This window comes from Sander vitreus, chromosome 4 (assembly GCF_031162955.1).
Source record: "Sander vitreus isolate 19-12246 chromosome 4, sanVit1, whole genome shotgun sequence".
NCBI classification, from domain to species: Eukaryota; Metazoa; Chordata; class Actinopteri; order Perciformes; family Percidae; genus Sander; species Sander vitreus.
In genome coordinates this window covers 8,745,038-8,757,197 of record NC_135858.1, presented here as the reverse complement: position 1 = coordinate 8,757,197, position 12,160 = coordinate 8,745,038, and the positions used below count along the sequence as shown (strand labels likewise).

General features: G+C 40.8%; 1 protein-coding gene across 1 annotated transcript; it reads right to left on the bottom strand.

The window, feature by feature from the left end:
- Window positions 1-948: 948 nt before the first annotated feature.
- Window positions 949-3,011, bottom strand: msx1a (muscle segment homeobox 1a). The gene is made up of 2 exons (XM_078248059.1): window positions 2,455-3,011; window positions 949-2,259 (listed from the first exon to the last, which is right to left on the bottom strand). The coding sequence occupies exons 1-2, from the start codon at window positions 2,885-2,887 to the stop codon at window positions 1,844-1,846; spliced, it is 849 nt and encodes a 282-aa protein (XP_078104185.1). The 5' UTR covers window positions 2,888-3,011; the 3' UTR covers window positions 949-1,843.
- Window positions 3,012-12,160: the final 9,149 nt, after the last annotated feature.

The window sequence follows — 12,160 nt, the reverse complement described above, 5'->3', positions numbered from 1 at the left end:
GTCTGTAATTTTCTCCCTGTCTGATCCCTGTTTTGTCATTTAGGTCTTCCTGATGGCAGAAAATGACTCCAGCGTTCATCTGAAGGATGTAATATGTTCTTTATGTGCGCCAGTAAGGTAATACGTTTGTACACACGAATCGTAACACCCTGTCTTCTCCATAATAAGGGTGCCACCTGGCTCATTTTACACCCTAAATACTCCATAATGACACTCTGTGTGGATTGTTTACAAGCAATTTAGCCCAGAGAAGGAATCTCCAATATGTATCGGTATGTTTTGAAGTCAGCACAACTGGTTGTGCCCCCCCCACCCCCACCCCCCACCTCCACCCCTATCCCCATCCCCACCTCCTTAACTCTTCTGGCGCCAACAAAATCTAGGTTAGTTGTTCCAAAGCAATAGGCAACAGCTGTAGCAATACATTCCCCCAAAATAATATGTGTCAAGTTTAAATGCACGCTGCACACCAGCACTGCAAGTCTGAAATATGTGCACAGAAAGTGTGAAAGGTTTGAACTGAAGAACTGTGGACATTGTATTGTCAATATTCTTATGGTGTGGGTCACATAAAGCGTTTAGATGTCTCGATGACATTCCACAAAGCACAATATTTAAATTATGCTGATCAATATTCCTAGTTTAAATTTTTTAACACGCTTTATCAGGCTTGATAATAATGATCCCTTCTGCTTTTTCCCCATATACACTCGTTTGTCTCAATATGCGATGCAATGTCCAATAACTCACAACAGGCCCACACTTCTTCCTAAAAAATAGATAAAGAATTGTAAAACACTAGGCCTATGTATTAGCCTACCTGTCATAAAAAAAATAAGAAAATGTTATTTTCAAGCACAGTGTATCCTACTGCTTTGTAAAAGAAGTATGTAATAATCTACAGGCACCATGCAAGTGTCAGTCAAAACGAACAACTGCTTAATGAAAAAGATTTAAAAAAATTTATTGTTAAGTTATGTCACAAATATATTCATAATATAAATGAGAATATTCTTCAAATATACATTATTTTACAGTACACATATCCCTTCCGAAGGGAATCATTCCAACAACAGACAGTGCTGTTATAAAAACGAATGCTGTGGTTCTCCAAATTCCCAAAGAGCATTCATTGACACCGGATTCAGTAACCCACTATAGCTACGCATTGATACGAATGCAAAAAAAAATAGTTTTTTGCAGTGTGACAGCAGCCCACTAATGCTATATGATGCCCAACATAAATTGGTTGGTGCAAAATGTGAAGGTGCGCAATAGTCTCTGACTTACTCATAGAAGTTGGTTTAATAGCCCTTTTACCTGCTGGTGAAAGTAGAGCAGTGGGCTATCTTTGACACACTGTGGCACACAGCATAGCGTCCATACTTGACCGTCCATTCGTGATATATCACCGGCTTACAGTTACTAAATAATTTTCCACCTCTGCACCAAAATGTCCATTTTAGAGTAATTTAGTCTCACACTCAAATTATTTTCTGAAATAAGATTTCCATCAATTCGTTCTTGATTGGCATTGTCCACTGACAAAAACCGATGTGAGACTCGAGATTAAATGACTAATAAAGTTGGATTATTATTTTTTTTGCAGTGTTTGAACTTACTGGCAAGGTCAGGAAGAGTGGATAAACTTCAAGGTCCTCAGAAGGAGGTCTGTGTGAAGGCATTGGCCCCCTGACAGGATGTGACACTGAGCTCACCGCCGGGATGCCTCTTTATTTTGTGTCAGCACACCTGTCCGAAGGGCCCCTCTCGCTCGGGCCCCTCAGAAAGTAGTCTTAACCCCTTGTGTCCCACTGCACGTACCCCTCGTCCTCCGTCCCTGTCAAGCGAGGTGGTACATACTGTATCCGACGTGAGCGGCGTACAGTCCCACTGGGGAAACCGGCAGAGAGTGCCTCTGGAACGGGTGAGACCCATAGGACGCGGGCACGTGCGCACCGAGAGGAAATGAAATCCCGAAAGCTGGAGGCAGCATAGGTTTAGCTGCCATTTTCAGTTTTTCAAGTTCTGCCTCCTGCAGCCGCTTTGCTTTCGCTCTCCTGTTCTGAAACCAGATTTTGACCTGGGTCTCCGTCAAGTTGAGGGAACTGGAGAACTCTGCCCGCTCGGCGATGGAAAGGTACTGCTTCTGGCGGAACTTCCTCTCCAGGGCCAGCAGCTGAGACGTCGTGAAGGGGGTCCGGGGCTTTCTGTTCGTCTTGTGTTTTCGCAGGGGACACGCAGGAGGACTCAACCTTCCTGTAAGAGAACAACACGCGTACATTTAAAACCTTGGATTCCAATGCGCAATGCTGAATCCACACAAGACAAATACATTGAGTAAACGTTCTCAAAACAAGAAAGAAATCATTATCCATAAAAGTCCAAACATGAGCATCATATTACAAATATTTAATAGATATGTTATTTATTTTGCACTGCCGCCAAACTTACTTGGAGGTGTGGGAGAAAAACGAGGACTCTGTAGCCATGAAGTCCTCTCATTACTGTCGGGGCTCTCGGGTTTAATCAGTACGTCTTCTGGCATGTTCATGATGTCGCCCACTGAAAACGAGGAGCTCATGGGTAAAGCAGGAACTGAAGTATCCAGACTACCGAAAGAGCCCATCCTTACGCCCTTTCCCAGCGCATGGGACGTCCCGGGAACGGACGGGGCATCTGGGGATGCCACCTCTCTGCTGGGTTTCCTATCAGCCATCAGTGCCTCGACGCTGAAAGGCAAAATAGCAACTTTGGGCTTCACGGTCTCCTCTGCGGGGCTCAGACTAGTCTGCATCTCGCCTCTGCTGCCGAGAACCGAGCGGGGAGGGAGTTCTTCAGTTTTCAAACCAGCGGTCAAAGCTGACATGGCGATCGATGGGGCCATACAGGTCCGACTGGCACGGGTGAGGTGACTAGTTGACTCTCGTGGCTACAGTAGAAAGAGTTACACAAAGTTACTGCGCTGCGCCCTAAGGTGACGGTATCCTCATGTTTATGTGACCGAATTGGAGTGCAGGGCTATAATAAGGCAGACGTGGAGAGAGAGGCAGCCAATCAGGGGCGAGATGGGCTGGCCCTGGACTCAAAGAGAGAGAGAAAAAGAAAATCAGAGTAGGCAGTTGACAATACTTTACTTTTTTTAAACGAGCAACTTCAGATAAACAAAGACAACAGACTCTTAAAGGGCCATGGTTTCATCAAGACTTAATCCCACAAAATGATGTTAGTAAACCCTATAATGATCCATTACGTTATTGACATTTTATAATAGGAGGCATGTGCATTATTTCTATTATTACTTTATTGTTTATAGCATCTATCATAACTTTTATGTCCTAAACATTGTGACATGCTGTATTCACATCCACCCATATGACGGCCATGTGCTGAAACTGCTGAAGTGAGTCCTGAATGTTGCAGTTTACTGTTCTTTATGTGATGAACCTCTTGCAGCGCGCTGTTTATTGATGGCTGCGGGGCTCTAATCAGATTGAAACACACAGGCCTTCGCAGTCATTTGGGGGTAATTATCGGGCTTGGGGGAGGGATCACTAGGATTTTTCCCCTTTGACTACATCCATTAAGTCAAAAATGATGTGGCGTCGGGGGCAAGAGGGAGGAGACAGCTGGAGCCAAAGAAAGATTTAACCCAGGACTGTCATTGCTTTACCTGGCTGTACCTTCTCATTATCTGCAGTCCCTAAAAAGAGGGGATTTTTATTATTATCGCTTGCAGAAAAGATGCCACTGGATATATATATATATATATGCTACATTTGATTTAGAATGGAGAAGTACGGCATACAGTTTGAGTTCATATCAAAAAAACAAATCCTAGTCATTAAAATAGATCACCTTTTTTTGCTGTGTAGTCGGTTCTCAGGAAAGCGTCTGCATCGCTAATTGCCAAGCATAAACAATCTGTCACGATTTGTCAGTCTCCCTAATGGGCAGACAAGTTATGTTGTTTTTAGGCGCCAGCAGCGCCCGGATCAAAGCGCTCGGCTCTAGGGAGACTATTGAAAAAGTTTAACCCACACCGAGAGCGCAGCACCGCCTCCTCCTCTACCCGCCCTAGCCCAGGGACACTGAGCCATTCAGCCTGAAAAATTAGCTTTTTCTCAGCCGATCGCACGCCATTCCCATCTATTCAAATGAGCGCTATAGTCGGTGTAATATAGGCTCCTCAGAAGAAAAGGGTCAGCGCCCACTAGTCACGTTCAGAGAGTGCCTTCCTGAAAAGGATTCCTTGGTGCAAGTGTTTCCCAAGATACACAGACCGCAGATCCGTGTCTGAGGAGGCGTTTGTTATTAGGGCTATGTGAGTATGCGGGGCGTTAAATACAGTGGGGATTGTGAGACCTCAAACCAATCATCCTCATAATCTATCTGTCACTGTGCCATAACTTTAAGAAGAAAATTTAAAATAACCCAGTGGGGTACCGCAGATCCCAAACCAATGCCTCATAAAGTTTAACTTGTTGTGGTGTAGCCTATAATGGTTGAACTAGGCTACTAAATGGCTTCCTTCACTTGAACATTGCAATTAACATTCAAGGTGACACGGTGATTGAACCAGATACGCAGCCTACATGTTTTGCATGTGAGCGATAAAGATGGCACGATAAGGTAAATCATTTGCTATTTGGTGAGGTCATGGCCTTTTATTGTGGTAATTCGGGGAAGTGGAATCAAGGAAAATAAATGGGGCTTTGGATGTTTATCAGCCTACTTTTTTTTTATAAATGGTATTAAGAAGTATAATAAAATAATACATTTATATTAATACATAAATAAATGTTGTCATTAAAAAAATATTTTTAGAATAGGTAAGAGTGGTTTCCGGTTGACATAATATTTATCATAATGTTTTTTCTTCGGCAGCACATCGCGCGTGTGTGTGTGTGTGTGTGTGTGTGTGTGTGTGTGTGTGTGTGTGTGTGTGTGTGTGTGTGTGTGTGTGTGTGTGTGTGTGTGTGAGTGTGTGTGGGTGTGTGTGTGTGTGTGTGTGTGTGTGTGTGTGTGTGTGTGTGACAGCAAGTCGTTAAACGAGTCTGAGTAAAGGCACACATGAGACGCATTAACTTGCGCTGTTTGTTAACGTGTAGCAACAACGCGTAGCGTGCTAATTTTCCCAGGTGATGTGTACTCGTTCAGAAACTCATAAATCATGTTGGTTCTGAAAACACTGCAGGTCTGTGATTAAGTTATTATTCCCACTGCATTTCCCCCATGCCTGACACCAGTGTTTTCTGCCTTGATGACCGAGGACATATCTGAAATACAATTATTTTGAAGTGTTAGTTGACAAACATGACAAAATACTTTATGAAATGATAGATAAACGACCCTATGATGTATAGTGTCGGCTTCATATATTATGAACATACATTATTTTTTGATCTGTTCTCATCAAAAGTTGATGCTTTATTGATGATCTCGCCCAAAAGTTAATTTTATTCTAACAAATCTATGTTACCTGAGTATGGGCCTTGGTTGTTGCAGTATCTTGTCTCCAGTTTATTTGCCTTGTGAACAGAGGGACAGTGTTTCTGGAAAACAATGTTGGTTGCAATTAGCATCCCAAACAGTGGTCTTTAAGAAGACTGATGTGCCATGGAGAAGACGATTACCATACCGTTTCATTTAAATCCCGAAGCAACAAATGAGGGCCGAGCTGAGATACAAAACAACTGTAAGGCTCATCGGGCCTTTATTTAACTTTATAAACTAGCTTTGATTCCCAGTCAGGAGGCAGGGACTCCATACAAAGGCCCATTGTTGCCTCCTCTCAAAGTTGTCTTAACCCTTTTCACGCAAGGTCTGTCAATTTAGACTGTAAAGACATAAAAGGAGTGTCGATGTCAAAAGGCATTTTCAGGCAAAATATTTGCACTTGGTGCAAGTAAATGACTTTCATCTGGGGGCAGTGACGCTCATGTGAGTATAAATCCTATATCCTGATTTTAAATTCGTGGGACATAAACAATTGGAAGATATTTTCTGATGAATAAATTAGTCAAATTTGAGATCTCAGGGAAATCTGAAATAATTCAAGCAACATTTAAGTGATTTTCAGTACGATAGCAGCCTTATGATGCACCTCGGAGAGATGAGAGAAAAGAGCCGGCAGTCCAACCCGAACTCCATAATTATACATAATGTATCTTTCAAAGCAATTAGCGCAATCAGGCGGATCGGAGCACTTTGCTGCCAGTAAGTAACAATGCCTCACGGCCATTTAAGCTTCAACATGCCAATCGCACTCTGACTCACAGGTCCGCCTGAGTCTAGTGCTTCAGTCCATTTGGCAGGTGTAAATGTCCAAAGTCCAAAAATCATCACCAAGCCAGTTTATGTTCCGTTAATCCCACCATTATTCAAAAGGCACAGGAACGTTAAATACTGCAGCCACACAGGACAGAGCAGAAAATAAGGCATTGGACTTTTTAAATTTAACTTTGCATTTAATATAATATAGGCCTATATTATCATCTGCTAGTAGGCTATTACTAAATGTAATACCATCCAGAATGTGAAAAATAACAGCAGTGTGTGGCATTTTTTTAATGTATCAAATATCACTAATCAATGGGCAGATAAACGAAATGCATAATTCTTGAAGTTCATGTTTCGAATAAAAAAAATATAATCAGTTATTTTTGCCCATTTATCACTCTGTAACTCAAATATGGTCATACCGAGTTATTATAATTTACTTGAAAATTGAAAACTTAATAATTACCTTGAAAATAAAACAAGTTAACAATCTAACAGCTATGCTCCTACCAAATGCTTAGTAACAGCATTCCATTTCGTTCATAGCTTTTAATGTTTCAGAGAGAATCAGCAACAGTTGAACCTAAAGCAGCTCGCTGTAAGGTCCTCCAAGTCTCGGTGAACAGCTCGCCTCGGAGAGAAATACATTCCAAATGTGAAGGCACGCCGGATGACGGTGATGAATGCATTTGAAGCTTCGGCGATTAAACGACTTCATGCGGCTTGTTGAAAAAGAAGAAGAACTAGATGTGTGTCCCCCCCCCTCCGAATTATTAACTCTCTAAGTCAATCTGATCCACCGCTTAGTGAACTTCATTCCCCGATTCATCTCCCTCACCTTTCCCCCAGCCGACAGGCAGGATGAATGTGTCCCACGGTGATGATAAAAAAAAAAGCATTGTCGCCATCCCGGCGGGGGGCATATTGTTATAGAGTCTCGCAAAAGAATTATTTGCCTGTCATCGCTTCAAAATCACTCGGAAATGATGCATGATGATTTAAGATTTTTTGGGGAGAATGTCGATATCGGGACACTCTATTGCCTCTGGTATATAACGCACACGACCTTCGAAAATCAGACATATTATCTAATGTTATCTTTTCTCTCGCTCGTTTGTCAGGATACATACAAAGAGGGTGTTTTGGTTGATGCCTAAGTTTTTCGGCATATCAGTGGCGTGTTAAACCGTTCCGGTAGCCTACTCGGCTCTGACTGGCTGGTAAAACCGCAGCAGTAAACACACCTGTGACCGCATCACTGTTTGTTTAAATATGAATGAGCTAATTGAGAACCACTTCAGTATCACTGAAGTGGTTTCAGAACTACAGCTAATGCTCGTCGGAAGGCTATTATTGAAGGTAATTAACCAGGTAGCCTAAATAATTATAAAATAATTAGCCTACATTAAATAAATGTGACACATATAGCCTATGGGCTACTTATCTCTCCAGTACAATGGTGTGTTATCATCATTTTGCAACTAATGGCCTAACTCTTTACTGTTCTAAAGTCAGTAGGGTCATTGGCCTGACTTTGTGCTTCAGCATTTTCAATCTGCATCCACAAAACAATATACTTTTTAAAAACCCAGGGAACTTGCCCAAGCTCATTCCCAGTTATTAGACATGATAGCGTAACTGCATTTAATCTGAGTGATGTGCATTTTTTTTTAATATTAATTGCATTGCTGTATGAATTTATCCTATTTAATTTTTGTTCGTTTAATAACATTTAAAAAATAAGCTACAAGGGACACATCTGCCTAATATTGGCTACATATTAAAAACATTCCTACTTTACACAGTTATTGTTATTATCATTATTATTATTATTATTATTATTATTATTATTATTATTATTATTATTATTATTGGTCCTAATTCAAGTTAATTAGAAATTATTTCGCACATTATTGGATTGGCTTGAAAATAGGTTTTTCATGTTGCTTTTATATGGAAAGCAGTCTGTAGCCTACAACATTTCTATTTTTCTCCCTTCATGACACACACACACACACACACACACACACACACACACACACACACACACACACACACACACACACACACACACACACACAGACACACAGACACAGCGTCAGTCATAGGATCACTATCCCTTACACCCTGACCTCTGCATGACTTTAACATCAAAATAATGTGATCATGTGAGCGGCGGTATCAGTGTTTCTGTCTGCCGTTCACTCCTCTGTAAAACTTAGATAAAACTGCGGCTTTTAAATTTACAACATTCCACCGTTCAATCAAAGACATCTCAATTACCCGAGGTATTGCTGTAAAATTGAATTATCGCCCCTTTATTTCTTTCACGCCATTAAACAGGAAGCATACTAAAATCATTTGCAAATCACTGGCCTGGGTAATATGATATAGGCCATCTAAATGGACTGATTAACTAATGACAAATCATGGGATTTATTTTTGATAAGTCGATCATTTTGGCTTTTCAAACGCCGAGTGTGCTTGTTGATTAGAAACTAAATAGAGTCTTAAATGAAATGCTTAATAAGCGCATAACAAGCAATAACTTAAGCAACAAATCATTTCTATAATCGAGTATGTGGGGATTCAAAAAGATGCTTAATGATGAAGTAAATGATGTGAAGCATCCAAACGCTGTCACCCATATTTCCCAACGCTCAAAACAAATTGCAGGAATAATGAAAACATGTTCAGTCTTATTTTAGAATAGAAATATGGCTGCAACCACTATTTATGGTATTGCTACAGTAACTATTATTATGATTATAATAATAATCATAATAATAATAATACTATTACTACTACTAATAATAATTAATTAATAATAATAATAATAATGTATTATTATTATTATTATTATTATTATCAAATAATTACAAGTTGTTTTTTAAACAGATACCATCAATATTTTCCATCTTCAATAGATCAATTGTCCTTTGGAAAATTATAATCATTTCCCATTTTCATCAAGATAGGCAAGAATAAAAAAAAACCTGGAGGTAATTGTGTTGGAAATTAACTCTGTGGCAACTAAGATCAGATTAAAAAAAAAAGGTTTTGAAATGCAATCATAAGGATTTATACAGTGGTGTGTGGTTCAGCCATTTTAAAATATCACTGCAAAATCTCTGCCTTGCCCTTCCAGTGACACCATGTACATAAACCATCCTTCACAAAAACCTTAAGCCCATCATTTCAGGCTGTTCCTTCCCGCTTTAGGTCTGGCCAAAGAAAAGAAAACGCAAAACAACAAAGGGGGGCAGAATCAGGGGGTTTGTCTGGGAAGTTGCACTGTGGACGGCGAGCCGCTCTGTGCCCTGTCCTTCAGATCACAGCGTAGCAGACTTGGCTCCATTCTAATCTCACAAGTCTCAACAGTCTGCAACTCAAGTTTATCCAGAGGGGGTTGAGCCTCTCATAGCCCCCCATCACCATCCCATCTAACCCGCCCCTGTCCTCCATGCCTCCACCCAGAGGAACACTCTGTCAGTGACCCTTTGCTGACTCTAGCTGCTTAATCCTTTAAATGTGGGCAAAGCCTGAAATGATGAGGAGTTGGTTTTTTTTTATACAGGTGATGCCCTTTGCCTCTTCATGTTTGCCTGTAGCCAGCAGGATCAGCCTAAAGACAACAGGAGATCCTCTGGTTGTAATGGGCCGGGCGGCGAACTCCACATCGGGCAGTCTGCAGCAGGAATGCAGGAGGATTTATGCCACATTCAGCCATGCAGGTCACTACTGTAGGGTACACCCCCTTTGTTGTGAACTAATCTGTACATTTTATTGGCCTGTTGAATAGTCACACAAAGTAATACTTGACAAATGAATCCAATGTGAGGAAACTAAAATCGGTTTGGGTAAATTCAATTACAGGAAAATGATGTTTGTAGTCCAATCAACTTTACAATACCTCATCAAGTTATGTCTGTTCAGTTTTAACTATAAGTTCAGTTCAGTCCAAGAAACCGGCTGCGTGACTGAGTGCACCAACACTAAAAACATACTAAAGCTCTGCCAAACTGGCACTGCGTTAAAGTGCCCAAATGGGTATTTTGTTGTTGTTGTGATTAACAACTTTAATTTTTTTAAAGAAAGTACAAAACATATAACCCGCAACTTGAATAAATCTCTCTCTCTCTCTCTCTCTCTCTCTCTCTCTCTCTCTCTCTCTCTCTCTCTCTCTCTCTCTCTCAGGCTCCATTCCCCAGGTTCTGCATAAGCATAGAATAATACCCAGAAGCCTCATGTCCTTTTTCCAAATGGGTCTTTTTTTTGCTTTTTTGCTAATGTTGAAATTGCATGGTGTACGCCTGTTGTGGCATGACATGTGGCATTAAGCTGTTTGTATTCGGAGGTCAGGAGAAAAATGTGATTTTAAAAGCAGGCGTTTAAGCAAACTTAAAAGGTCATCTTCACTCCACTGCCTGTTTAATGACGTCATGTCACTTTATAATAAAATCCTTTGCCATTTAAGGGTGTTGTCACATACACACCAGCGATGCCCCCACAGTCACAGCTCCTCAAACAGTGAGCTCACTCGGGCAGCAGCACTTGTACCCACCTCCTTCCACAACCCCACCCCTCTCCTATGGGAGACATATTTAATTTAATTAAGACCTGTCAACGCTATTGATTTTGGCACTTTCAATTATGGCCCAGCCGTTTATGGGCTCCATGGACTGTGGATCTACTGATCTGTGATGAGGGGGGCCCTATCAGCGCGGGACCACATGGACGAGGAGCCTCTCCGTCTTCCTTATGGCCCTGCGCTGTCTGCAGGAGACACTGACGTATGGCTATTGCCTCTGTCCCACTCCCCTCCTGCTACCCATAATTAATCCCTCATTAGACAGGTCTTTATTGTTTAATTTGTGCCGTTCGTAATCAAATTGGGCAGATTAATTGCTACAGAATTTAGAAACGGGGGTGAAAAATAACCACTTTTAATTGCCTTCAGGTTTTATGACGCCCAAGGCTCTTTTAGAGAACCATGGACACGGTGAAATATCTCACACACTCAAGAATTTTCTCAGTTTTTGAGAGATGAACCGTTATTGGGGTGCTCTTTTTAGAGAGCACGGCTGCTTAGCAGAAGCTCATTAAAATGTTTCTCGGAGATATATTTTCCCTTGCAGTCCTAATTGCAAAAGTCAACCTTACAAATTTTTGTTTATTTATAGTCATGACCTTTTGCTTTTGTTTTGTTTGTGAGTGCTGGCTGGTCAGTGTTTGTGTGTGTGTGTGTGTGTGTGTGTGTGTGTGTGTGTGTGTGTGTGTGTGTGGGAGAGAGAGAAAGGTTATTATTAGTGCTTTTCATATTGTAGTTTCTTCAGAGTGCAGTGGAGAAAAGGGATTTAGATGGATAGTGTTAGGTGTGACAATAAAACGGTAACAAGCTATTTGCTTGACACATTTTACAGCATATATTTAAGTGGTGACTAAAACACCAGTAGGTGCTAACACTTAATAAAGAAATGCTTTTGTACGCTTTGCACAGGCACCTTGTAAATGCAGTTCTAAGCCAGATTTAAGTGAAAACAGAAATGAATATTACAGTCGCTTTGTATGGGTTAAGGTTCACAGAGGTGACTTAAAAAAGTAAAGGTAAACCTTTGTTCTATGTGCCGAATCTATAAACTGCTTGACTATTTGCTAAGAGAGATACACACACAATTTAAAGCTGGACTGATTCTGAAAAAATATTTCTTCCATGAAAAAAAGGTTATGGCCTTTCTTTGATTACAAAACAGTGACAATTTGGTGGAAATATTCATATATATCCCAAACAGAGCAACAAATAAATCACCTGAACTCCTACAATATTAATGAACTTATTGCATCAAGAAATTAAAATATTACTGCTAATTGTAACTTA

What these genes read in the sequence shown, in the direction of transcription:
- msx1a (XM_078248059.1), bottom strand. Translation starts at nt 2,887, where the DNA reads ATGGCCCCATCGATCGCCATGTCAGCTTTGACCGCTGGTTTGAAAACT. An exon ending in TTTTTCTCCCACACCTCCAA is followed by an intron (nt 2,260 to 2,454) that starts GTAAGTTTGGCG and finishes GTTCTCTTACAG; the next exon opens with GAAGGTTGAGTCCTCCTGCG.